At 39.4% G+C, this 27,864-nt stretch overlaps 1 protein-coding gene across 1 annotated transcript in view; it reads right to left on the bottom strand.

Moving 5' to 3' along the window:
* TMEM135 (transmembrane protein 135) overlaps window positions 1-27,864 on the bottom strand; it is a 220,380-nt gene that overhangs the window by 73,981 nt on the left and 118,535 nt on the right. Inside the window, exon 6 of the mRNA XM_055132698.1 lies at window positions 18,596-18,642. Coding sequence (XP_054988673.1) covers window positions 18,596-18,642 — 47 coding nt within the window. The remainder of the gene's footprint in view (window positions 1-18,595; window positions 18,643-27,864) is intronic.

Genomic DNA, 27,864 nt, shown 5'->3' with positions numbered 1-27,864 from the left:
GGCATGTGCCCAATCCAGGGTTGATCCCACACTTCCCCATCAGCCTACTGTGTACCTTGAGGCTCCCAGCACGGCTGAGTACGGCAGGGTGATCCCACTCGGGCAGGGGTGAAAGCACTGAGTTCCCAAGCTCTCACTTTGAACTGCCAGTCTGTTGACCAAGAATCACCTGAGCACCAACTGGAATCCTCCCCCGCCCTCAGAAAACTAGAATAGAGACTTAAGAGGCATGCTCGACAGGCTCTCTTCTGGGTTATCTGCTGATACTCTAAGGACAGTTCCCTTCCTAAGACTTGGTCTTTTTCTCTGCAAAATGGGTATCTTAAGGTTCAAATCACACATTATATAAATACTGTTGTGTTTATAGATGAGCTAATTTATATATATAATATATAATTTATATAAATTATATACATCTATAATGTATTTATAGATGAGCTAAATATGCTAAAATCTGTGAAAACCTTAAGGCCAATTCAGTGGTTAATATTATTCACCATGAGAAAGTAAATGATAATGCAATGGGTTGAAGCTGACCCAGGTTTGATTCCTGAGTACAGAGGCAAGAGAGTTCCTTCCTCCCTCCCTCTATCCCTCCCTCCCTCCTTTCCTCCCTCTTTCCTTAACCAGAGAGCTTTCAGTTCTTCAACTTCAAGAATTTGATTTAATTTTATGAGTTTCTTGGTAGAGGTTTTAGGGTTTTTAAGTATAATATCACATCATCAGCGAATAGTGAAAGCTTGATTTCTTCTTTTCCTACCTGAATGCCCTTAATATCTTTTTCTTGCTAATCGCTATTGCAAGTACTTCCAGTACTATATTGAACAGAAGAGGAGAGAGTGGGCATCCTTGTCTTGTCCCTGTTATGAGAGGGAAGGGTCTTAGTTTTTTCCCATTGAGGATGATGCTTGCCGTAGGCTTGTGGTAGATGACTTTGACTATATTGAGGAAGGTCCCTTCTATACCCATTTTGGCGAGAGTTTTCATCATAAACAGGTGCTGGATCTTGTCAAATGCTTTCTCTGCATCTATTGATATGATTATATGATTTTTATCTTTTCTTTTGTTGATATGATGGATTATGTTGATTGATTTCCGAATGTTAAACCATCCTTGCATCCCCGGGATGAATCCCACTTGGTCATGGTGTATGATCTTTTTGAGAAGATTCTGCACCTCAAGAGAAACAGTGACTAAAGTACAAAGACAATCTACAGAATGGGAAAGGATATTTATGCAGTACCCATCAGATAAAGGGTTGATAACAAGGATATACAATGCACTAGTTGAACTCCACAAGAAGAAAACTGCCAACACGATCAAAAAATGGGGTGATGAAATGAACAGAAATTTTCCCAAAGAAGAAATCCGAATGGCTCAGAGGCACATGAGAAAATGTTCAACATCACTAATCATCAGGGAGATGCAGATCAAAACAACCATGAGATATCATCTCACACCACAGAGACTGGCCCACATCCCAAAAAACAAAAACAACCGGTGTTGGCGTGGATGCGGGGAGAAAGGGACTCTTCTTCACTGCTGGTGGGAATGCCGACTGGTTCAGCCCTCTTGGAAAACAATATGGACGATTCTCAAAAAATTAGAAATTGAGCTTCCATTTGACCCAGCAATACCACTCCTGGGAATATATCCCAGAGAGGCAAAAAGGTATAGTAGAGATGGCATCTGCATTTCTATGTTCATTGCAGCACTGTTTACAATAGCCAGAATCTGGAAAAAACCAGAGTGCCCCAAAACAGATGACTGGTTAAAGAAACTCTGGTACCTCTACACAATGGAATACTATGTAGCTGTCAGAAAACATGAAGTCATGAAATTTGCATATAAATGGATCAACATGGAAAGTATCATGTTGAGTGAAATGAGTCAGAAAGAAAGAGACAGACATAGAAAGATTGCATTCATATGTGGAATATAATGTAAATGAGAAGTACAAGTTGGCAATGATGCAACTTCTGGCAGATATCTCTCTGGACTTAGTTACTAAAATACTAAAATACAGAAGCCCAAAACCGAGAGGCCGCTAAGTGTGGTCACTTGACTTCATACCTCTTCATTCTCAGCAATGGAAAACAAATTATCTAATGCTTCCTTTTCAGCAGGTCCGACTTTAGGGGAGAGACTCTCCAAACAATAATAGTGAGTTTTGTTGAAATACTGAATGCAATCAAAGTGAAAGTAAAGTGAAATTTATTAGTTACACAGGCGGGGGGGCTAAGGGTGGGGGGGCTAGGAGCGTGGGGGGGCTAGGCGTGTGGGGGTGCGGGGTGGAGCTATATTGGGATTCTTGGTGGTGGAATATGTGCACTGGTGAAGGGATGGGTGTTCGAGCATTGTATAACTGAGACTTAAACCTGAAAGCTTTGTAACTTTACACATGGTGACTCAATAAAAAAAATTTAAAAAAAAAAAAAGAATTTGACTTAATTTTAGATTTTCTTGTTTTGGTTTTACTCATTACTTTCTTTGCCTCCAAGAAGTCACATCTCGGAGGCCCAGAGAAATAGTTCAGGGATTCAACTTGCCTGCCTTGAAAGTCTATGGGTCACAAGTTCAAATCCTGATTGTCCTTCATATACCCCGAGCACAGCATTAAAGTGGCCCCTGACCACCACCCACATGCACAACTAGATTTCTAATTGCGGCAATTAGGAATATTTATTATGTCAACTGGGCTGGAGTGATAGCACAGCTGGTAGGGCATTTGCCTTGCACATGGCCGACCCAGGTTGGATTGCTCCGCCCCTCTCTAAGAGCCTGGCAAGCTACCAAGAGTATCTCGCTCCCATGGCAGAGCCTGGCAAGCTACCTGTGGCATATTTGATATGCCAAAAATAGTAACAAGTCTCACAATGGAGACGTACGGGTGCCCGCTCGAGCAAATCGAGCAAATAGATGAGCAACGGGATGACAATGATACAATGATAACTAGCCCTTGAGGCAATATCTAATATGTTAAAACAATTTGCTGCTGTTTTGGGAACACACTCAGCAGTGCTCAGGGCTTGGTCCTGGCGTGATACCCAGGGTCACTCCTGGCTGGGCTCAGGGCCCAGATGTATTGCTAGGAATAGAACTGGGGTCAGCCACAGTAAAGCAAGCACCTTAGCCTCTGGCTCTCTCTTTCCAGTACTGCATTATGAAAAATTTGACCAAACTTCTTACTTTATATCTAGTTCTCTCTGCATAATTTTCTTTCTCCAAAGAGGAACTTGCATCACACTTTACATTTCAAGAATAAAAAAAAATTTCACAGAAAAATACCAGGGGCTGGAGTGATAGCACAGTGGGTAGGGCGTTTGCCTTGCACGCAGCCAACCCGGGTTTGATTCCCAGCATCCCATATGGTCCCCCGAGCACCGCCAGGAGTCATTCCTAAATGCAGGGCCAGGAATAACCCCTGAGCATCACCGGGTGTGACCCAAAAAGCAAAAAAAAAAAAAAGAAAAGAAAAGAAAAATACCAAACAATTCAAACTTTTGTATGGAACTGCAAAAGATCTTGCAGCCACTATGGAAAACAGATTAGGGGTTCCTCAAAGAATTTAAACAGAACAGTGACATGAGCCAGCATTTCCACTTGTGTTATACATAAAATAGGAAAAAAAAGTAATTAAAAAAGATACATAAATCCTATGTTTAGTGTAGCATTATTTAAAATAGCCAACACAGGAACCTGAATGAGCACCAATAGATTATCAACCTGGATGAGCATCAACAGATTAGCTAATTTAAAAAAAATATGAAATACAGAAAAGAAATGGACTGGAGCGATAGCACAGCAGTAGGGTGTTTGCCTTGCACGTGGCTGACCCGGGTTCGATTTTGCTGCCCCTCTCAGAGAGCCCAGCAAGCTACCGAGAGTATCCCGCCCGCATGGCAGAGCCTGGCAAGCTACCCGTGGCGTATTCAATATGCCAAAAACAGTTAACAAGTCTCACAATGGAGACATTACTGTTGCCCAATAGAGCAAAAAGATGAACAATGGAATGCTACAGTGCTACAGGAAGAAATATTGTTTTAAAGGGAAATACTGTCATCTGCAACACATGGAAGAATCTTGCTAATATTCTTGTAGTCCAGAAAAATAAATTAGAGAAAGGTAAATACTATATAATCATATCACTTATTTGTGAAATTAAAAAAAATAATTAAACTAAGCTCAGATTAAAAGAAAACAGTGAGTATTGCTAGAAGGGGAAGTGAGTGAATGAAAGGAAATACCTAATTGTAAAAGAAATAAGTCATGGGTATATAATATGCAGAATAGTGGCTTCAATTAGTATCACTGTAGTACATATTTGGAAGTTGGAAAGTAAATCTTATCACAAGAAAATAACTGCAACTATACATAAAGTTAACCTGATATTGTGATCATTACATAATCTGTATAAACAACAAATTGTTACAATGTCCAACTGAAGCTAATACAGTAGAGGTCAACTAAACATCAATGTAAAAATTACTAAAAATAATTTGCTTCTCTTCTGAAATTTCATGATCCTCTGAAACACCAAATATAGCTATTATTCACTTGAAATATTTTTTAAATAAAATTTTTCAAGGTATTTTCCACACTTCAAATAAACTAAACATGACAAGAAATCAACATAAAGTAAATGAATTCTCCAACTTCAGTGATTGGCTCATGCACTCAGAAATTTATCAACATAAAGTAAATGAATTCTCCAACTTCAGTGATTGGCTCATGCACTCAGAAATTACTCCCATATCAGTGCTCGGGGGACGATATGGGATAGTTGGGAATCGAATTTGGGTCAGCCACATGCAAGGCAAATGCCCTACCCACTGTGTTATCACTCCAACCCCCTTCAGTGATTCTTAAGATGAAAATTTACAAGTATCAAGATATACGTCAAGTATATACACTTGACGTATCTCTTGTAGGAACTAGTAAAATTATATAGAATAACCAATTAGCAAAACAAAACAGCAGATACCAAATCTTAAAAGCATTAAGATCTTTAAGATAGGCATGGGAGCTAGGAACCCTAAAAAAAAAGCAGAAAATCTTAAAAAAAAAAAAAAAGGAAAAGAGGAAAATGGTGATTGTTTTCACTTTGATTAATTTGCAAATAAGGGTTTCAAAAATATTTTCAAAAAAAATTTTTGACCTGGAAATGCATAAGGTTTAATCGTGGCTCTGAACTCAGTAATTACTGCTGGTGGTGCATGGGGGACCATATAGGATGCTGGGGATCAAACCCTAATGGGCCGTGTGCAAGGCAAATGCCCTACCAGCTGTACTATCGCTCCAGCCCCTCAATTGTATTCTTTGCAGTAAGTTACTTTAGTCAATCTCCATGTAAAGACTATATTTAATAAGAAAAACTTATCTTCTCTATTGTCTCTCTGTAAAACATTCTAAGTTTCACACTGACTCGTCAAAGACAAACATTGAATCACACCACATATACATCTGTTTACACCAGATGAACTGCCTCTTTGCCAGAGTCAGCTGTGTTTGTCTTCAAGTGTGAGTGCCATGTGTATTTACTATTAATGCAATAGTATTGTCCTACATGTTATATAAACCAAAAAAAAGTTTTTCGTCTATGGAAATGGAGTTTGTAAAGATAATATAATATGGTTTACATAACAAATGCAAGCGTCAGATCCAGCTAGGGAATTCAAACACAAAGAAAATGCTTTTGGTAAATAAACAGATATTCAGGTATTAGCTGTTCAAACAAAGTACTTAAGCTATAAATCTACCAGTGTTTTGAAGACAGTGTTAGCGGAAACATACCTCAGGTCACTGCCAGGAGACAGCTTTTCCTGCAAACCTTTTGTCACCTCAGTTTGAATCTCCAAATGAATGGGGGGGGGGGAGAGCAAAGATGATGATGATGACAGCGACACAGACACAGACATAGACACATAGACACACACACACACACACACACATACACACACACACACACACACACACACACACACACATGACACCTTAAGAAGCCCACAGATCCACCCAGCTCACTTACTGCTACAATTTTGTGCCTGTTGTTTGCAAAAACCAGTTGGCTGACACAGCAATATAACAGTAAAACTCCATTATGAATGACATAAAAAGAGTTTCTACAAGCCAAGTTTTAAAAAAACAAAGAAGAGGGGGACTGGAGCAATAGCACAGCGGGTAGCGTGTTTGCCTTGCACGCGGCCGACTCGGGTTTGATTCCCAGCATCCCATATCGTCCCCCGAGCACCGCCAGGAGTAACCCCTGTGTGTCGCCATGTGTGACCCAAACCCCCCCCCCAAAAAAAGAAGAGGTTAAGAGTATAAAAGGAAAATGTCTAAGAAACTAATAAAGATCTTGCCCCCCCGAGTTAATTAAAATTAACCATGCCTAGTATAGATGACTCCATTCATTTGTATCTACATAGCCAGTAGAAACAATAGAATGTGCAAAATTATTTGTCTGATGTTCACAATTGTATATATAGTGTCTAACAGTGAAAAACCACAAATAGTACAAATGGCTCCAAATACAGCTTACAGAATCCAAATATGAATATAGAATTTTTGCAGTCCCCCAAAGTGAATTAACTACACATGTACTGACAAATAGACAGCAAGTTAAAATGCATTATTAAACAGCAAGACACTGTAGAGAAATGTACAGTATGTGATTCTATTTTTTTAATGAATAGCATAAACATACAAAGAATACTGGAAAGGCTGTATACAGTTCTTGCCAAACTGTTATAATGGGTTCTATTTAAAAGATAAGCAGAAAAAGAGAGCTAGATAAAGAGGCAAGAACTTTTTTTGTTTGTTTTGCAGTGGCAGGGATCAAACTCAGGCATCACACATGTGAAAAATGAAATCAGACCACTATTCTATGCCACGGACAAAGTCAATTATGTATTCAGGAATTCTACTTCAATAGCAAGAGAAACAAAAGGGAAAAAAATGAGGTTATATCAAACTAAAAAGCTTCTGCACTGCCAAAGAAACTTTTTTAACACAAAAATACACCTACTGAATGGGAGAAAGTATCTTTACACAATACAACTGACAAGTAATATTTTAGATCTATAAAGTACTCACAAAACTCAGCAGCAACAACAAAAAAGAACATTCAAAATTTTGGGAGAAAACAACTTCTTCAAGACAGATATACAAAGGACCAACAAGCACATGAAAAATGCTTGCACGTCATGACAAAGAAATACTATTTTAAACCACCGAGAAAGGCCTACATCAGAAAGTCCAGAAATAACTAGTGTTGGTGGTATGAAGAGAAAAAAGAACTCTATTCACTGCTAGTGTGAATGTTAAACTATTTCTATGTCCATGAAAAATAGTATGGAGATTTTTTTCAAAATACCGTATTATCATACCTACCATAGGACTTGTAATTTTACTCCTCAGTAGCTATCCAAAGAACACTTGTTTGAAAAAAAAATGTATGAATGTATATGTGTGAATGTGTGTATAGTAATGTATATACAGTACTGTCACTGTCATCCCATTGTTCATCGATTAGCTCAAGCGGGCACCAGTAACGTCTCCATTTTGAGACTTGTTACTGTTTTGCTTTTGCTTTTTTTTGCTTTTTAGGTCACACCTGGCGATGCACAGGGGTCACTCCTGGCTCTGCACTCAGGAATTACCCCTGGCAGTGCTCAGGGGACCATGTGGGATGCTGGGAATAGAACCCGGGTCGTGCAAGGCAAACACCCTACCCGCTGTGCTATCACTCCAGCCCCAAGACCTGTTACTGTTTTTGGCATGTCAAATACACCACCGGTAGCTTGCCAGGTTCTGCCATGCAGGCGAGATACTCTCCGTAGCTTGCTGGGTTATCCGAGAGGGGCAGAGGAATCAAACCCAGGTTGGCCACGTGCAAGGCAAATGCCCTACCACTGTGCTATCGCTCCAGCCCCATACAGTACTATATATATGAATATTCTATACACACCTATGCTCATTGCAATGCTATTTACAACTAATTAACAGCTTGCCAGGGTCCCACTCATAGCTGAGGAAAACAAATTAAGGTTGTGGTACCCATCAGCAGTCACTTGGTCTTCACACACCTGTTCACCACCAGTCATATTCACTGGTCATGGCAGTTGTGTCTGTAACTGGGAGGCTTGTCACGAAGGCTACAGCCCCTTAAACATTTAGCTCTAGTGCAAGTGGCTTGGAGACAGCAGAGAGCAGAGCTACCACATCGTCAGCAGGGAAGTCAGGGTCATACTCTTTGCATGTGGAACACAGACCTGAACTAAGGACGCTTGAGCCTCCCTAGGCTCCGTGCTACTCCTTCACACCTATCATTTATACCTTGAAAGACATGCAGCTTTGCACTCCAAGTGTGATCCCAGGATCAACAGCGTATCACCTAGAAGCTACGGTGAAAATGTAAAAGCACAGGGGCTGGAGTGATAGCACAGTAGGGAGGGCGTTTGCCTTGCAAGTAGCCGATCTGGGTTCAATTCCCAGCATGGTCCCCTGATCACCGCCAGGAGTGATTCCTGAGTGCAGAGCCAGGAGTAACCTCTGAGCACTGCCAGGTGTGACCCAAAAAGTAAAAAAAAAAAAAAGAAGCGCAGATCCCATTCCTAATGAAACATAATCTACATTCTTATCGATCCCTGAAGACTTGTATGCATGTGAGACTTTAAGAACAACCTTAAAGATAATTAAATTCAATACAGTTCATTTTATATACCTTGAATATCATACTTCAGAATAGCAAGATATATATCTCATTTGATAATGAATCTCTCTTTACCATCCTTACTGAACTATTTTGTGTAATTTTTCAAAAGAAAAATTCTTATTTAGTAAATCTACATTTTTAATAAAATGTTTAGTTCTCAGCTAATTATCAATATAGAAAATTATATGAAATACATGAAGAAATCCAAAGAAAGAGATAATAATGATTTTACAAAATAAAAACAATTATAAAATTCTTTGGACTCAAGTGATTTCAACAAAGTTGGATCTTATAATAAACCTCAATTCATGTTTCAAACCAGAATTGCTGGTGTTTCAAAAAGTGAAACACATTGCCAGAGAGATAGTCCACTGGAAAAGGCACTTCCTTTGCACACAGTTGACCTGAGTTTGATCCCTGGCACCACATATGATCTCTGGCTCCCTGCTAGGAGTGATCACTAAATAGAGCCAGAAATAAGTCCTGAACACAGCCAGATGTGGCCCAGAAACCACCCTCCCTCAAAAAAGTTAAGTACTCTATGTTTACTTTCAGAAGAACCCTAGAAGATATCTTTAAAATGACACTTGGACACTTGTGAAAAGGATGAAACTGACCTATCCAAATAGAAGAACTGGAAATTATCTGATTCATAAAGAACTTTTTAAACTTTCAGCCAAGAAATAATTAAGACAGCAACTTTACTTTCTAAACACTAGTGCTTGGTAGTTTTGCAATAAGTTCAACTTCTTTCCTTCAGCATCCCAAATGGTCCCCCGAGCACCACAGGAGTAATTCCTGTGCATGGCCAGGTGTGATCCAAAAAAAAAACAAACAGATACAGAGATATAAAGAGCATGAGCATTCCTCCATTCCTCTTCCAAAGAAGAAGCCAGTGGTGATGATGACAATGATTGTGTTAAGGAGCTTTTTTCTACATTAGAAAATTCTTTTTAATTTCTGTATCACTGTATCACTGTCATCCTGTTGCTCATCGATTGCCCGAGTGGGCACCAGCAATGTCTCCATTGTGAGACTTGTTGCCACTGTTTTTGGCATATCAAATACACCACAGGTAGCTTGCCAGGCTCCCCGAGAGGGATAGAGAAATCAAACTTGGGTTGGCCATGTGCAAGGCAAACGCCCTACCTGCTGTGCTAATGGTCTTCTACTCTATAAAACTCTTGCTATGGAATGGACAGTACAGGAGTAAGGCTTTTGACCTATGCAGAGATGACCTGGGTTCGACCCCCCGTACCATATAAAGTCCCCTTAGTGCCAGGAATGATCCCTGAGCACAGTTCCAGGTGAAAGCCCTGAGCACTGCTGATGCAGGCCCCGAAAGAAAAACAAAAAGAACTTTATCTATTTTCCCAACTCACATAGTATCACGTTTGATTGCAGACTAAGTTTTATCATCACTTTGTACCATAAAACATCTCTGTATATAAAAGTATCTCCATGCATTATTATCACAACTCCTATAAAGCAAAAGGTAATTCTTAAAAGTATCTACAAGTACTTTTTCATCTTCCTATAGCAAGCAACTAATTTTTATACTTTTATAAATTATACTCAATTCCAAATAACTTTAATCTCATGTTTTCAAAATAGAGTATATCTCAATCCCAAATGAAATTTTTTAAAAGTTATAATTATTACCACAGGGTATAAATGTGTGAGTTATATAGTTGGGATTTCTGATTTTGGCTAAGCCAATAGATCTTCTAATAAACTTTAGTCATAAATTGGCATCTGAACTCCAAAAGAACAATGAATTTAATTGAAAGGCATTCATACACTTAGGCTTCGTTATTTTTAAGACCCTACTGAAAGGCATTTCTTCACTACAGAGGAAGTTTATATGGAGACAACAGTTGGGATTTATCTTGGGGTAGCAAGCAAGTTTTCAGCTCATTTTCCAGTTCATATGTAACTCAAGTATTTCACTTGAAAAAGTTGAAAAACCTTTCCCACTCTTCTCTTTCACCTCAAGCTGTAAAACAAAGTGAGAGCATCTGAGTCATTTTGGAAGAAGAGAAATGTATTTCTCACAGTGCTAGTAAGGGAAGCCCAGGGTTAAGGCACACCAAGTTCAGAGTGGAGGCCTTGTCACCTGCCACTGGGGGCTGGCTCGAGCGGGAGAGCAGCAGAGCTCTCACCAGGGCAGTCTGGGCAGGCTGGCTCGCCTCCTATGTGGGAATTCAGACGAGCTTAGCTAGAACTAGATGGGACTTAAGGCCTGAGGAAAGGGGTGGTGGTGGTGCAGAAAATTTGTCTGATAAAAGCATAACAAGATGACACTACCACAGGAATAATTATAATTTTTTTCTTTGTTTTTCCAGCCCCACCAGGCATTCCTCAAGGCTTGCTACTGGCTCTCTGTCAGAGATCATCTCTGGGGTGCTTAGGGGCCTGTCCTGGACGCCAGGAACTTGAACCCGCGCGGCAATGCACAAGACAAGGGCTCTCCTGGTTGGACTCTCTCCGAGCCCAAAATTTAACCAAATTTTTAAAATTCTTTGTAAATTGTTATTTTCAAATATTCTCCTAATTATTAAGGAATACATGCAATTTATGGGAACAATACTTTGTCAAAAATATAAATACAATTTGTAGAACTTGAAACAAATTACTTCTTTTTCATGATACTGCTACTGTTCCCATAAACTGTAGTTGAGCTGTAACTTGTAGGTTAAATAAAAATAAGACTTACAAAAGCAAAATAAAATTAAGATAATGAAGTTGTAACTTAGCTTAAGTAACTCAAATGGGTTGAAATTGTAGGGGGCCAGAGACAGTCCAGCAGGTAAGGTGCTTGCCTGCATGCAGCCGACCTGGGTTCAACTCCCAGCTGTTGGGAAGGAAAGCTTCCCAATAATGAGTGCTGATAATGCAAACTGCTGGACTTAGTTGTGGATGCCATCCATTTTGTGAACATTTATAACACAATTTAAAATTTCATGTTTATTCATGTAACTGAATACAAAGTTCTGGAAAAATGAAACTGGGCACTTCTGCTGGCATGGCTGTGTCATATTTAATTCTTACTTTCAGAATTAAATTTTAAATTAATACTCTCTCCGGATACAACACTTCTCACTGCCTTTTACTGAAAAAAGGGCACAGGCCGGAGTGGGGGCAGGGGGGGTGGCAAATTATATCAGTCTAAAACGTTTGGAGAAGGCCTTTTATCCCAAAGACTGAGTGTCAGAGTGAGAATGGGTCTGTCACAATTCTGAATCGTCAGAATAATTTTCCCCCCAACCCAAGAGAAAAGTTACAGTCCTGAGACTGGAGGATAGTCTCATTCTCACAGGAAGTGATTTACTACATTCACAAACCTGGGTTTTCTCTGACCCTCACTTTTTTAATCTGTTTTGAATAAAGACAAATTCCTCAGTTTCTCTTTTATATTTAGGTTTAGTTTCCTATTTTTTTTTTTTTGGCTTTTTGGGTCACACCCAGCGATGCTCAGGGGTTACTCCTGGCTCTGCACTCAGGAATTACTCCTGTCGGTGCTCGGGGGACCATATAGGATGCTGGGAATCTAATCTGGGTCAGCCACATGCAAGGCAAACACCCTACCTGCTGTGCTATCGCTCCAGCCCATTTAGTTTCCTGTTGTGCCAGAACTCATTTCATCTACTAAGGAACACTGCCTCGACAAGCCCAGGTCTGTCTGTCTGTCTGTCTGTCTATCTGACTGTCTGTCTGTCTGTCTGGGGTTGGTTGCCATACCCAGCAATACTCAGGGGTTGCTTCTGGCTCTGCACTCTGGTGGGGAATGGGTGTTGAAATGTATATGCCTAAAACTCAATTGTCAATAACGTTGTAAATCACAGTTACGGAAAAAGAGGAAAAAGAAAAGAATTACTCCTGATGTGTTGGGGGAACCATCGGGGCGGTGATAGTAGAACCTGGGTTGGCTGCATGTAAGGCAAGCACATGACCCACAGTACTATCCGTTCATTATAATAGGCTTTTATTTATTTATTTTGGGTCACACCCGACAATGCACATGGGTTACTCCTGGTTTTGCACTCAGGAATTACTCCTGGTGGTGCTCAGGGGACCATATGGGATGCTGGGTATCATACCTGGGTCAGCCACATGCAAGGCAAATGCCCTAACTGCTGTGCTATCTATCCAACCCCATAACAGGTTTTTAAAGAATGTTAATGTATTTTTTAAGAAAGCCAATGAAATTAGGAAGCCCAACTGGAGAATGTTATTTTTTCTAACTCTTTCATATGTCAGAGAGCTTTGTTTAAACAATGTGCCTACATTATCAGAGAAACCTTAGCCCGTGGGGATCCTGGATGGACCCTGGTACCCCCATGGTCCCTGGAGCACTGTTTGGAGTTACCCTCAACAATCACTGGTCTGGAACCTACTTTTGTTACGGTAACAATCACTGTGTCAAGTGGTACATCAGCTTAGTGGTTTTTCACGATGACCAAAGCCACTATTTCAATAAACAAAATAAGCAACAATAGAAAATGGCCAGATGACCACATGTAGAGAGGTTAAGTTTGGAAAATGTGCTCATCTTGGGTCATAGCCAAAGACCCAAAGATCCGAAAGAAACTGAAAAGATACTATGTCAGGATGATCACTTATATGTGGTATATAGACCACATGGACAAAGGAATGAAATGTTTGAAATGAGGGGTGCCTGGAGCCCCCTTATCATAGGAGGGAAAAGGGCAAGGGAGATGTGGGGCGGGAGAGGAGGGATGGAGGAGAAGGAGCAGGGAGCAGGGCTCAGGGGTCTGTGTCCAGTTGTGCAGTGAGGAGAGATACAGCTCAATATTCAAAACAGAGACAACACTGAAAACCAAACTTTAGGGACCAAAACTAAAATTAAAAATGTGCCTTGATGGTGGCAGGCTGGGGGTGGGATGGGGCGTTCAGGGGCTGGAGGGGTGGGGACAGGACCTGGGAACCCCGGTGGAGGGATGAAGACACTGGTGGAGGGACTGGTGCTGCGACATCATCTATCTGAAACCTCAATATAAATTACTTTGAAAAAATGGTGCTTCAATTAGACAAATTAAAAGATAAAGATACTGTGTCTTATTAACTCCTCACAACCCTATCTATGAGATAGATAGAACTTATACCTTTTCAATAAAAAAGAAACTGAGGGATACAGATAAAAAATTGTCCAAAGTCAAACTAAAGTATAATATTCTAGTTTATAACTTAAAACCTAAACTCTACATACTCAACTGACATCCACATTTCTCTAAAGTTTCCAAATGCACCTCAACTTCAGCATTTGCAAAACCTATACACAATTATGAGCATTTTCTAATTAGCTGATATTTTAGTAGTTGTCTCTTCCTCGTCAAAGGAGCAGCCCTCATATCATACATATACCTGCATGCCCTTACCATCTCTCTTCAGGAAAACCGCAGGGATATACCTCCATATGGAGGTCGTTACAATGTCCCGAGTTCCCAAAATCACTCTATGCATTGCTGAAAGTCATCTCTATCAAAGGAAAAATACTCACTGCAAAGTAAAAATATTTACCTCCAAATTATATAAAATCTAAACTGAATTTTTATGTGTGCTTAAGATAACATACTTAATATTTAAAATATACTTGATATTTAAAGACCTTTCAAATAAAATCAGCAAATGGATGAAAGATACAGATCAAAGTTCTTATTGTTAGTTATTTCAAAAATTTTATAAAGAAACTATAAGGAAAACTCATAGAAGTCACAAATATCTTTCACTGAAATTTCGAATAACAGTGACCCTTTCTCAAATGCGAAATATATACTTTGAAAATAATGAAATGATTACTTATGCCTAATCCACAAGTTGACTGCAACTGACCAACTCACAAGCATCAATGATATTTCTAAATAAATTGGAAATACAAAAAAAAAAAAACCTTTTACTGGTTTTGACTTAAAAAGCAACACTTCATATACACACACAAGCACATACACATATATCAGATTATTTTAGAAATATCTATTACCAGAGACACACAAGCGAATCTCGGAACCGAGTGGCTCTTGGCAGAAATGCCCCTGGACTTTGCACCTTCTCGGGCCACTCCAGACGGGAGCAGGTGCCTTTTCTCTGCCTGTTCCCCAGAAAGCCCTGTGGCCGCCGTCTTCCAGAGCTCACTGGAAAACCCAGTTAGGGCTTTCTGTGGCAACACACGCCAGGCCTCATGGGATAGGGGAGGAGCTGGTTCCTCTCCCCCTCCCCCGCCCCAACGGGACCCTGAGATGACGCCCACGAACAGCCCCCGGGTACTTATTAAGCTCCTTAACGGCCAGGATCCCAGAGACACAAACGAATCTCAGAACCAAGCAGCTCTTGGTAGAAACCTCTCCAGACCCTAATTATTAAAATTTCAGAATTCCAAGACCACACAGCCACGGGACATCATATGCTACTCATACCCAGCAATACAAAACAAATTGTCTAATGTTGCCTTTTCAGCAGGTCTGAGTGTTGGGGGGAAATTCCAAACAATATGGTGGGTCTGGTGTTGAAATACTGGCTGCAATCAAAGTAGAGGGGGGAAAATGTGGAAATCGTCTGCCACGAAGGCAGAGGCGGGGGGGGGGGGCAGGCAGAGGGGGGGCAGAGGGAGGGGGGCATACTGGGGTTTGTGGTGGTGGAAAATGTGTACTGGTGAAGGGATGGGTGTTTGATCATTGTATGACTGAAACTCAAACATGAAAACTTTGTAACTGTTTTCACGGTGATTCAATAAATAAATTTTTTAAAAAAGAGAAGAAATATCTATTACTAATCTGTTTTTCCCTTTTTGCTTTTTGGGTCACACCTGGCGATGCACAGGAGTTATTACTGGCTCATGCACTCAGGAATTACTCTTGGCGGTGCTCAGGGGATCATATGGGATGCTGGAAATCGAACCAGGTCGGCCTTGTGCAAGACAAATGTCCTACCCACTGTGCTATCATTCCAGTCCCTAATCACTCTTATATTTTCTATGGATTAACTACTAATGAAAAGATGGCTCAGCTTTCTGAAATCTGTTATGTTTATACAAACTTTGTGTCTGCTTCTTTGGCAAAGATAGGTAGAATTTTTAGCTGGATGAATTAGAAAAAGAATTTTCAGGATTGGATCAAATTTATTACAATATACCTTATGACACTATTTTAAATAAAACTGAAGAAAAAAGATGAATGATTTCATTCTTTTAAGATATTGGTATTCTTCATCCACAGCCAACTCGGATCAAACAGGAAGCCAGGAAAACAATGTTTAAAGGTACTGAGTATTTCACTGGCCTTCTAGAGCAGGACTGATGTGGTGCTTGTATTATAATTCTTTACCTCTCAATTAAAACAAAAACAATCAGTGGTTTTAAAAGCTAATTTCTCTCTGAGGCAGGAGTGATAATGCAAGGGGGTGGAAGCTGGTCTTGCGTGAGACTACACAGCTTGATACCAGTACCCACACCATCTCCCAAGCAGCAGCAGGAGAACATGACCTTAACCCTGACCAGGAAAAGGCCTGAGCATCACCTTGTGTGATCAAAAAACAAACAAAAATCAAGCCTGGCATATATGAAGAGAAAAAAAGAACATACCTGTAAAAAATGCTAGGAGAATACAGAAAAGTATTCTCACCACACATCTTAAGAACAACAGCTTCAATACTGAACTGCTTTAAAAGAAAACTCAAACTATGACCATCAAATCCTAGGCAAAAACATACAGATACCGAGAATATTTTTTTCTTCTTAAAAAAATTAAAAACTTGTATTTCTTTTCTTTCGTGGTGGCACTGGGTAGTGCTGAACAAGGGCCTCTCAGTAGAACTTGTTCCCAATGTGCCAGTGATCACTCCCTGATCAAACAGTCAAGACAGTGCTCAGTGCCCAGAGCTCCGGCACCCAGAGGAAAGACCAGCTGGCACTGCTCTCTCTCTAGCTAAAGGATCGTCACATTCTCCTTTTGTCCTGATTAGAATTAAAACCATAAGTTAAGACATTTCTTAATGTAAAATATTTCCCCCATACTCTTTTCAAAGGAAGCTACCATACACGAATGCTGAGAGCAATATACCAGTTACTTATTTAATTTTATGCATTTTGGAAGTAAAATATCTCAAATATATGTAATAAACTTTAACTTTAGCAACAACTTTTTCAAACACAATGTGCATGGGAAACCATCATCAACAATGTTATAAATCAAAGAACTTCAAACAATAAACAAATAAATAATTTGCACACAACTAGACTTCTGCTATGTATAGTGTTACTTCTTTATTTCAAACATGTGCTAGAATTCAGTGTTTTGTTTCGTTGTACTATTTTATTAACGGTTTTTACTTTACCATTTACCAAATCTCTTTTGTTTGGTCATTCAAACTAAATTTTTGCAAAGAACTCTAAGAATATGGCAGCAGCTTCTTTTGGGAGAAAATCTACTTCTTTCCTAAAAAATTTGAAAATGTTTATTTTTGTTGAGACTTCTGGGAAGGATTTTAAATTACTGTTTGTAAACCAAAAAACAGTAACAAGTCTCGCAATGGAGACGTTACTGGTGCCCGCTCGAGCAAATCGATGAGCAACAGGATTACAGTGACAGTGACAGTGAACCTGGACTTTATCAGTGAAACAGGATAAAGTATTATACTTCCTTATTTAATACATACTTGAAGGTTGATTTACTTCTATATCAAAAATACTAATTTGCGGGGACTGGAGAGATAACACAGCGGGTAGGGCATTTGCCTTGCACGCGGCCGACCAGGGTTCAATTCCCAGCATCCCATCATCCCATATGGTTCCCTGAGTACCGCCAGGGGTAATTCCTGAGTGCGGAGCCAGGGGTATCCCCTGTGCATCACCAGGTGTGACCCAAAAATCAAAAAAAAAAATAAAATAAAATACTAGTTTCATGGCAGATTTCAAAATATAATTTTTTGTAATCATGCTAAAATAAGATAGACCATTCAAATCTTAAAAACTTTTGCGGATTAAAATTTGCTAAAAGTGGATCAAACATGCTATCTCTAGAAAAACATAATGGGAGAATTTGTTCATTCATTTATTTGTAATTTTTACATAAAGAACATAGCTGTGTTATATTTCAGTCACTAATAACTAAATAAATCCACTCATCTATTGTGATTCACTTGCAGATAAAATCCCCACTACCTTGATTCTTTCCCCTAACACACAACTTTTATTTTATAAGAAAACAACAGCAACATCATTATTTTACACCTGCATATAATATTTCTTACAGGTCAAAATTAGTTAAATTTTGTGTCATTGTGCTTATCAAATATGTCACAGGTTTTAAAACTCTGAATGCTACTTTTCTAGTTTTAAAATAATATGAAGATTTCTGACAAATATGTTTTACCTTTTCAGTGAAGTGCAAATTTTAATTTATAGAAACCTGGTCCTTGGGGCTGGCAAGGTAGCACAGTGAGTAAGGCACTGGTCTTGCAGGTGGCGGCCTTAGCTTGATCCCAGGCACCCCACAAGGTCCCCAAGTCCTGCTGTGAGTTAGCCAAGGACACAGAGTCAGAAGTAAGCCCTGAAGACCACTGGGTATGGCCTCCAAAACAAAAACCATCCCTAACTTTGCTCCTTAGGATTTGGAGAACACTGACTTACATATTCAGCTCTACAAGACGAACCTATGAGTCAAATATGTGGTGGGGAGGGGGTCTGGGTGGGAGGCCCCCTTCAGTTTCTTTCCTCTGTTCACTAAAAAGCAATACTTTACTGTTCTAGAAATCAAGTAATAAATCCATACTACTTAGGAGAGACATACTTATTTAGGGGAACATATTAATTACATTGCAAATAAAATGTCTTCTATTCAAATAAGTAGGTATAACACAACATACCTGAAAAAGAACATGTACATGGCAGCTGTGATGCTGAACAAAAGGACCTGTAACAAGAAGAGACATGTCACTGCAAGCAGGCGCAGCACGCAGATAAGCGCAAGGGCTGTCCATCACCTCCCATCAGAGGAAAATGACCAAGGGGTCATTCTCATCTATAGCAGACTGGCCACAAGAGCAAAAGGGTGAAAATAATGCAAAATAATCTACAGCTATTTCTGACACAAATAATTTTTAGTGAAGTATAATCATTTCACTATCATAAAATAAGTTTGAGAGATTTGTCATTCCAACTGAGAATAAAACACATAGCCTCAAAATAGTAGAAATATAGAAACTGTCAAACAAGAAGGATACAAATTACTAAAAATGGGTATTTTTATTATTTATTTGATACATAATACATGCACAACATATTATCTCTCTGATATCTTTATATATCAGATATTATATGTATATATATACATATATATATGCATATATATATTTAAAAGAGTCTCTTGCCTGCAGACTTGGCTATCTCCCCCGGGACCCCTTGGAGGGGGTGGGCTCCAGCTTTCCTCCCCGCCCCAAGCAGAGCTCCTGTGGCCGAAGACTTCTGGAGTCTAGCCACAGCCATGTCAAGGCCCCTCTCCACACCTTAGGACGAGCCTCACGCATGAAGGTACCGGCAGAGGAACCCAGGTGTGTGGGAACCAGAGCTGAGATCTCCAAGCCTGCTTGGATCAGGACTGGGCCTCTTCCATTCAGATTTCCCATTTTCCAATAGATAGGCGGTCACACCCAGGGACTGCCCCCGGCACCGTGTAATCCTACCAACAGCCAACATCCAGAGACTTAAAACCAAGCTCCCAGAAAGGACATCTTATAGCCTACTTCTCCCTCTGGGAGAACCTGGCAAGCTACCGAGAGTTTCCTGCCCACATGGGAGAGCCTTGCAAACTCCCCATGGTGTATTCATATGCCAGAACCAGTAACAATGCTGGGTCTCATTCCCCTGACCCTGAAAGAGCCTCCAATGGGGCATCATTGGGAAGGATGAGTAAAGAGAGGCTTCTAAAATCTCAGGGATAGGACGAATGGAGACGGTACTGAGACCGCTTAAGAAATTCGACGATCAACAGGATAATGATGATGATGATGATGATGATGATGATGATGATGATGATGATGATATATATCTTTATATATTTACATATAGATGTAAAGATATATATCTTTACAACTTCTCGCTCTAGGTCCCATTCCACCTTGATCACTTTTCTTCTAAAGCTGACTTATTACTGTTTTTAAAAATATAACTTAAATAAAAGCACGTGATAATTTTCTTACTTTTTTAATTCAAATGTTTCATTTATATATTTCATTAATATATTTTTCTATTTCTTTTTTTATTATTGGATCACCATGAGATTTTCTGTCATTATTAATCAATTAAAATTAAAGTCCAAGTAACTTTGTTTATAATTTCCCACCCAATGATTTAAATCATAAAACTCAATTTTTATTTATCTATCATTCTACCCTCATAGTTTGAATAATACCGCCCTCCTCAAATGTTCAATGTTTCATACTTTTCCTACATTACTGACTGATACCACCACAAACCCATGTACAAACCACTCTAGAAGTGCCCACAAATCATTTTCTAGTTTCTCTCCAAAGAAACTTTCTAGTGTGTTTCTTAGAATGCTTTGATGGGCCAGAGAGAGAGAGAGACGACAGGATCTGAGGTGCCAGAGTTCCATCCCCAACACCACATATGCTCACTTGAGTACCTCTAGGACTGAGCCCTTACACCACTGGGTGAAGCCCCCAAAATATTTTTTCAAATAAATAAACTGCTGCTATGCTCAATACCATAAAATTTAACACTATATCATGTTACTGCCCCCAGCACCGTACAATCCCACCAACGGCCAACATCCAGAGACTATAAGACCAAGCTCCCGGAAGTGCGAGGCCACTTTGTGGTCTCGCGACATCTAATAGCCTTGTTCTTCTTGGAGAACCTGACAAGATACCAAGAGTTTATTGCCCGCACGGGAGAGCCTTGTAAGCTCCCCATGGCATATTCATATCTCAGATACAGTAACAGATATGTGCATAACTCTCAGAGAGCCCGGCAAGCTACCGAGAATATTCCGCCCACACGGCAGAGCCATGACATATTCGATATGCAAAAAAACAGTAACAATAGGTCTCATTCCCCTGACCCTAAAAGAGCTTCCAATTGTTGGGAAAGACAAGTAAGGAGAGGCTGCTAAAATCTTGGGGCTGAGTGTTATAGAGATGTTACTGGTGCCCGCTCGAGTAAATTGACGAACAATGGGGTGACAGAGATACAGTGATCAGGTTACATAAACTATAATTAAAAAGTTGACTAAACTTACATGACTTAAAACAGCAACAATTAACTTTATGAAGAAAACATCTGAACCTGAGTCAACACCATTCTCGACCCAAGCTTTGGAAAATCCAGGGTCTGAACCTATTTTTCAATAACTCCAGATGTTTTATATGATTTCCCTAAGCCTTAAGCATCTATTGAGATTATCACATGATTTTTATCTTTCCTTAATCTGATACTGTATTACATTAAACTAAATATACTAAACCATCTTTGAACCTTAGGATGATTCCTACTTGGGTCATGGTATATGATCTTTTTTGAGGGAGAGTTGGGTTCAGTTTGCTAATACTCAGTTGCGAATCTTTGCATCGATGTTCACTAAGGTTATACATCTACAGTTTTCATTGTTAGAGCTGCCTCTGTCTGCTTTTGTATTAGGGTAATGTTTGCCTCATAGAAACTGTTTTGGAGGATTCCAGTTTTGTTCAATTTGTGGAAGAGTTTGAAGACCGGAAGTAGTTATCTTTGAGGATATAAAAGAACTCATAGGGCCAAAGAGACAGTATATTGGTGGGGTGTTTGCTTTATACACATCTGACCTGGTTCAACTCCCAATATCCCACATGGTCCCCCATGCCAGACAGGAGTAATCCCTGAGTGACGATACAGGAGAAAACCCTGAATACCATCAGGTGTACCCCCCAAAGCAATAAAACAAATACTAGTAGTCAATTGATCTAGGCCCGGGCTTTTGTTTGGGGGGAGACTTAATTACTCTTATAATCTCTGTGCAAGTACTCTGGTTTGTTCAGGTGTTCATTTTCTCTTGAATCGGCCTTGGAAGGTTATATAAGTTAAAAAAAGCTACCCATTTCTTTCAATTTCTCCAATTTTGTGGTGTAAAGGTTTTTCTAATAATCCCCAGTGACTCTTTGAACTTCTGTGGTATTTGTTGTAATGTCTCCCTTTCTTTTCTGATTCAGTTCGTTAGTTTTTTTTTCTTTTTCTTTGTGAATCAAGCTAATGGTTTGCCAATCTTGTTTACTCTTCTAAAAAAAAAAAAGTCATGGCTTTGTTGATCTTTCCAATTTTGTCTTAATCTCCATTTCATTGATTTTTTTAAATCTAAGTCAACACTTAGATAATAAATTATTTCCCTTCTACTTATTTTGAATTTGAACGCATGCACTGTCATGAACTTCCATATATAACATTGCCACTGCTGTGTTCAATATAGTCTGGTAATTTGTGTGCTCATTTTCATTTTTTCAGAGGAAACATGATTTCTTCTTTAATTTCCTGTCTGACAAAATGGTCATTTAATAGCCAAGTGTTTGAGTTTTTCCTGGTTATTGAAAAAATACGGAAGTTTGTAACAATGCATGTGTTCATCAGGAAACAGGCAATGGCCTCAAAACATAACCTGATGGCCCATTCTAAACTATCAGAAAGAGAACAAGTAAATGCAAAGTATATTTGGTGGTGGGATGACACTAAAACTCTGGGGAGCGAGTTGGTGAGAGTTCTATACATAAACATGTTTGAACCTAATACCCTGGAGTTCTATTAACAATGCAAACTAATGATAAATCAATGGAAGAGTTTTTATTTTAAAAAATGAAAACAAAATAATGCATATGTTCACGGCAGCATGATCTACAATAGCCAAGATTTAGCAAGTGGATAAGGAGGATAAACCATACGTACACACTGAAATAATACTAAGGAACTAGAAAAGATGACATATTATATTTCACTACAACATGGACAGAACTGGAGGGGGTCATGTTAAGTGAAATTAATTCTGAAGGAGAAAGACAAATATTGATGACCTCACTGCTGTTAAGAATCTTCACTTGATCTTAGCCAAAAGGCCGAGAAGCGGTAACTGCTGTTAAGAATCTAAAGAACCATGGGCTAGAGCAATAGAACAGCAGGTAGGGCATTTGCCTTGCACTCAGCCGACCCGGGTTCCATTCCCAGCATCCCATATGGTCCCATGAGCACCGCCAGGAGTGATTCCTGAGTGCATGAGACAGGAGTAACCCCTGTGCATCGCCAGGTGTCACCCAAAAAAGCTAAACAAAACAAAACAAAAAGAATCCAAAGAACCAGCAATGGAATGGCCAGTAAAAATTAACCCTTATATTCTCCCCATGAAATGAAGTTTGCAAGGAGAAAGATTAATGTGCATGAAAGGGCAAAAAAGGGGAGGAAATTATAGCTTTTATAAATTTCATTCAATTTAGTGAAACTCTTATTTTCATGCCCAATTAATAGAAAATAAGTCTCTGGCAAAGAGTTCACCACCTCAGTAAGTCAAATATAAGAAAAGTGGGAATGACAAGAAACTTTTACATTCCTCAAGAATTCTAGAGGCTGAGGGCGTTTGCCTGGCATGCGGCTGACCCTAGTTCAATCCCCAGCATTCCATATGGTCCCCCTAGCACTGCCAGGAGTCATTCCTGAGTGCAGAACCAGGAGCAACCCCTGTGCATTGCTGGGTGTGACCCAAAAAGCAAAAGAAAAAAAAAGGATAATGATATTAATGCACTGGACATTGAGTGATAAAGAAATAGCAAGTGTACTATGTCTGATTTATACTGAATAATAAATGAAAGTTTACATTTAAAAAAAAGAATTCTATAAAATACTTATTCTATTAAGGAAAAATGGATTAAAGAAATTCTACTGAAATTTCAGTATATTCTAAATATTAAAACTGAAAACTAAAAACTTTACATATTTATATATTAAATGGAATAAGAGGGCAAGTTGCATGTGCCAGATATCCAAAATAAAGCATAAAAGGGACCATTCTCTCTGTCCAAATGCTGCCACAGATATCACTTTTCAAATCATACCAAAAAATAAATACGTAACTCAGAGAAAATAAAGCTGAAAAAATATTGTGTTTTCAGCAGGGCAAAGGAAACAGGCCACCAAAACAAAACTTCATTATTGTAAAAAGACAATTTGTGGTAAATTGGCTATTTTCATCCAGGCATGGTATTCCATTAACCTCAGGTAATAATCAGGCTTACAAGGATACCAGGTCTCCCTGTGAGGTGTCACATACATATCTAAGAACTTCCAAATTACTTTAGAGGTCACAGCAAGGCTGCATACAAATAGCATGTCACTATGATAATTCCGATTTTCAGTATCAGAGAGAGATGAGAAACACACTATTTGAAGGGGTTTGCTGTGATCCATTTAAGATGATCAGTTGCAAGCACTCACCCCATGAGGCACCAACCATATTGCAAAAATCACCCACAGCTGTCTGCACATGAAGTCCAGGTGAATTCCTCATCTATTAGGTGATCAGAACTCAACTCCAAGATACAGCATGCACACACACACAGACACACATACACATGTCATAAACAATAGTATACACAACCCCTTCACTGCTGTTGTCTTAGCTAGCACACGGTACTTTACTCACATTAGGATACCATGGAATGTTCCCAACGCTCTGCCTTCTGCCCATGCTCAAACTCTGCAGTCCTTTGGACATCTGCTCATTCCAGAACTCGTGAAAAAATCCTTCCTTGATAAAGTATGTACTGTTCATACCCATCTTGATTCCTAATGTATCTACACAGTTGTAAATTCCTTTCTGCATTCCCAATTGACTACCCATCTCTTTTAACAGGACCTTGGATTGATGTATTTAATTTTTTAAAAATTTTATTGAATTACCGTGAGATAGTTACAAGCTTTCATGTTTGGGTTACAATCACACAACAATCAAACACCTATCCCTCCACCAGTGCACATTGCCCACCACCAATATCCTTGGTATACCCCTCCTTTCCCACCCTCCCCCTGCTTCATGGCAGACAATATTCCCCATACTCTCTCTCTACTTTTGGGCATTATGGCTTGCAACACAGACACCGAGAGGTCATCATATTTGGTCCATTATCCACTTTCAGCATGCATCTCCCATCCCAACTGGTTCCTCCAGCCATCATTTTCTTAGTGATTCCTTCTCTATTCCATCTGCCTTCTCTCCTCCACTCATGAAGCAGTCTTCCAGCTATGGGGCAATCCTCCTGTCCCTTGTATCTACTGTCCTTGGGTGTCAGCCTCATGTGATGTTATTTTATACTCCACAAATGAGTGCAGTCCCTCTATGTCTGTCCCTCTCTTTCTGACTCATTTCACTTAGCATGATACTCTCCATGTCTATCCACTTATAAGGAAATTTCATGACCTCATCTCTCTTAATAGCTGCATAGTATTCCATTGTGTAGATGTTCCAAAATTTCTCTGACCAGTCATCTGTTCTAGGGCACTTGGCTTGTTTCCAGATTTTGGCTATTGTGAACAGTGCTGCAATGAACATATAGGTACAGATGTCATTTCTACTGTGCTTTTTTGCATCCTCGGGATATATTCCCAGAAGTGGTATTGCAGGGTCATATGGAAGCTCAATTTCTAGTTTTGGAAGGACTGTCCACATTGTTTTCCGGAAAGGCTGGACCAGTCGGCATTCCCACCAACAGTGAAAGAGCATCACTTTTCCCCCATATCCACGCCAGCACTGGTTGCTTTTGAATGTGTGCCAGTCCCTGTGGTGTGAGATGGTACCTCATTGTTGTTTTGATTTGAATCTCCCTGATGACTAGCGATGTGGAGCATTTTCTCATGTGCCTTTCGGCCATTTATTTTTCTAATTAAGATTTTAAAGTACACTGAAAGTGAACATTATCGTAATACACACACACACACACACACACACACACACTAAAATGCGCACACATGTACTTCTTCCTTCAATGCTTTCTGAGCTTTTGTACATCAAGGGAACACAACAGATCCATGCTTCACAACTGTTGTCAGGTGACCTTTAAGAAAACTCCTTCAGTGGAGTTTTTTCCTTCCTCAACCAATAAGAGAGAGTCAGTATTATTAAGTATTAGTAATACTTAATACTCCAGTATTATTAAAAGACATAACAATACTGAAATATAAAGCTTTTAAAAATGCCTACAACCGTATTAAAATAGTTCAGAGATACAAATAAATGGTCAAAGAATTTACAGTCACAATTTATGTTTTTAAACCCTAACTTGGGGCATTGGGTAGAGCTTTTTCCTTGCAGCTGACGTGGGTTCGATCCCCGCCTTCCCATATTGTCCCCCAAGCACCACCAGGAGTAATTCCTGAGTGCAGAGCCAGGAGTAACCCCTGAGCATCGCCGGGTGAGACTCCACCCCCCCCCAAAAGAAAAGCAAAATCCTAACTCAAAATTTAATGAGTCTATGGCAATGAGAAGAAATTTAAATGTTCGTTCAGTCATGCTCCAAAAGTGAAAATGAATTAAGAATAAACAGATAAAAATCTACTGTAAAACTGAATTTTTCCATGACTAGTTATGGATTCCAAAGTGATGAAAGAGAGGAAATTTATAGACCAGAGATTACCTCTATCATGAAAATCTTTATTCTGATTTGCATTCTAGTTGCATGTAGTTAAGAGCTTGTATGAAGTTTGTATGTAGCCAGTTTCAAGAATGTATATGGACCATATGACTAAACGAAAGCATCTAGTCCTTCTCTGTCTAAAAATCTAAATCATAAATTTAGGTACTTACAAAAATATGTACAAACCCCAACACACCTAATGTCAATATGATGGCTAGATGGTTGAATGAGTAATAATGGAGTGATGGCAGATGAACAGCGGATGGGTGGAGGAGCGGGTGGATAAATGAACAGTTTTGGATTATATGGACAATTCATTCTTAGAATCTTTATAAAGATGGTACACATTTTCCCAAGCATTCTAAATAAACTCAGAACAATGTACAGACTACAGCTACAATAGTTCACACATTATTTACAGACAAATAGATCTATAAATCTGGACACAGCATATACTTGAAACATCACCTTGGTTTCCTGCCCAGGCTTCTAAACCGGGTACTCATAATTCGTGCCCTGAAGAGGAACAGGTTTCAGAATAAAGGCTATAATCCTGATATGGCTTTTTATTAGTGCAAAATACTATATGTTAGACCATCAAGGTTCAGAATGATCTACTTGGAGAAATTATCACAAATAGGAAAATAAGTTGGTTTGGGTTTTTTGGGAGAATTTTTTTTGGGGGGGTCACACCCAGTGATGCTCAGGTGCTCCTGACTCAGCACTCAGGACTCACTTCTGGCAGTGCTCAGGGAACCATATGGGACACCGGAGATCGAACTCAGGTCGGCCACGTGCTAGGCAAATGTCCTACCCACTGTACTGTACTAGAGCTCCGGCCTCCAGGAAAATAAGTTTTGTTTTATCTCTCAAATTTTTTTTTCTCCAGAAGATATAAATTAAGTGGCACTGCAGGAACTGAACAAAAGTTCCCTTTAACTTTTTCTTAAGAGCATTCTTACTACTCCCTGACCTTTTTCCAAAACAAGCACATCACAGCAGCAGTTTTATACTTACGGATTGTTTTACAAATAGTCTTATCTGTTTTCATTTAAACTTTTCAATGAATACATACTTACTCTAGATTATATTCATAAGTAATAACTTGCAAGTTACTAGATTTATTGACACATGGGACATATATTTTAGGGATAAGAACAAAAGAAACATTCACTGCAAATACAGGGGTAGGGGCTGAAGCCCTGCACACAGCCAACACAGTTCAATCTCTGTCACTCTATATGGCTCCCCAAGCACTGCCAGGATAATCCCTGAGCACAGTAAGGAATAAGCGCTGAGCTGTGTGCCCCTAAACCAAAAATATTTTAAATTTTAATAACTTAACATTTCTCATCAGTGCTTAGATTTTTTCAATCAACTATTTTTAAAGGTATCATACAGTACAGAAGCCTCAAAACAAAATGCACAAATCATAACATATACATGCATCTTCCTAAGAAAACCCTAAAGCCTAATAT

This window comes from Sorex araneus, chromosome 1, assembly GCF_027595985.1.
Source record: "Sorex araneus isolate mSorAra2 chromosome 1, mSorAra2.pri, whole genome shotgun sequence".
Lineage (NCBI taxonomy): Eukaryota > Metazoa > Chordata > Mammalia > Eulipotyphla > Soricidae > Sorex > Sorex araneus.
Note: the sequence above shows the minus strand (reverse complement) of the source record. Positions and strands in the feature narration are given on the sequence as shown.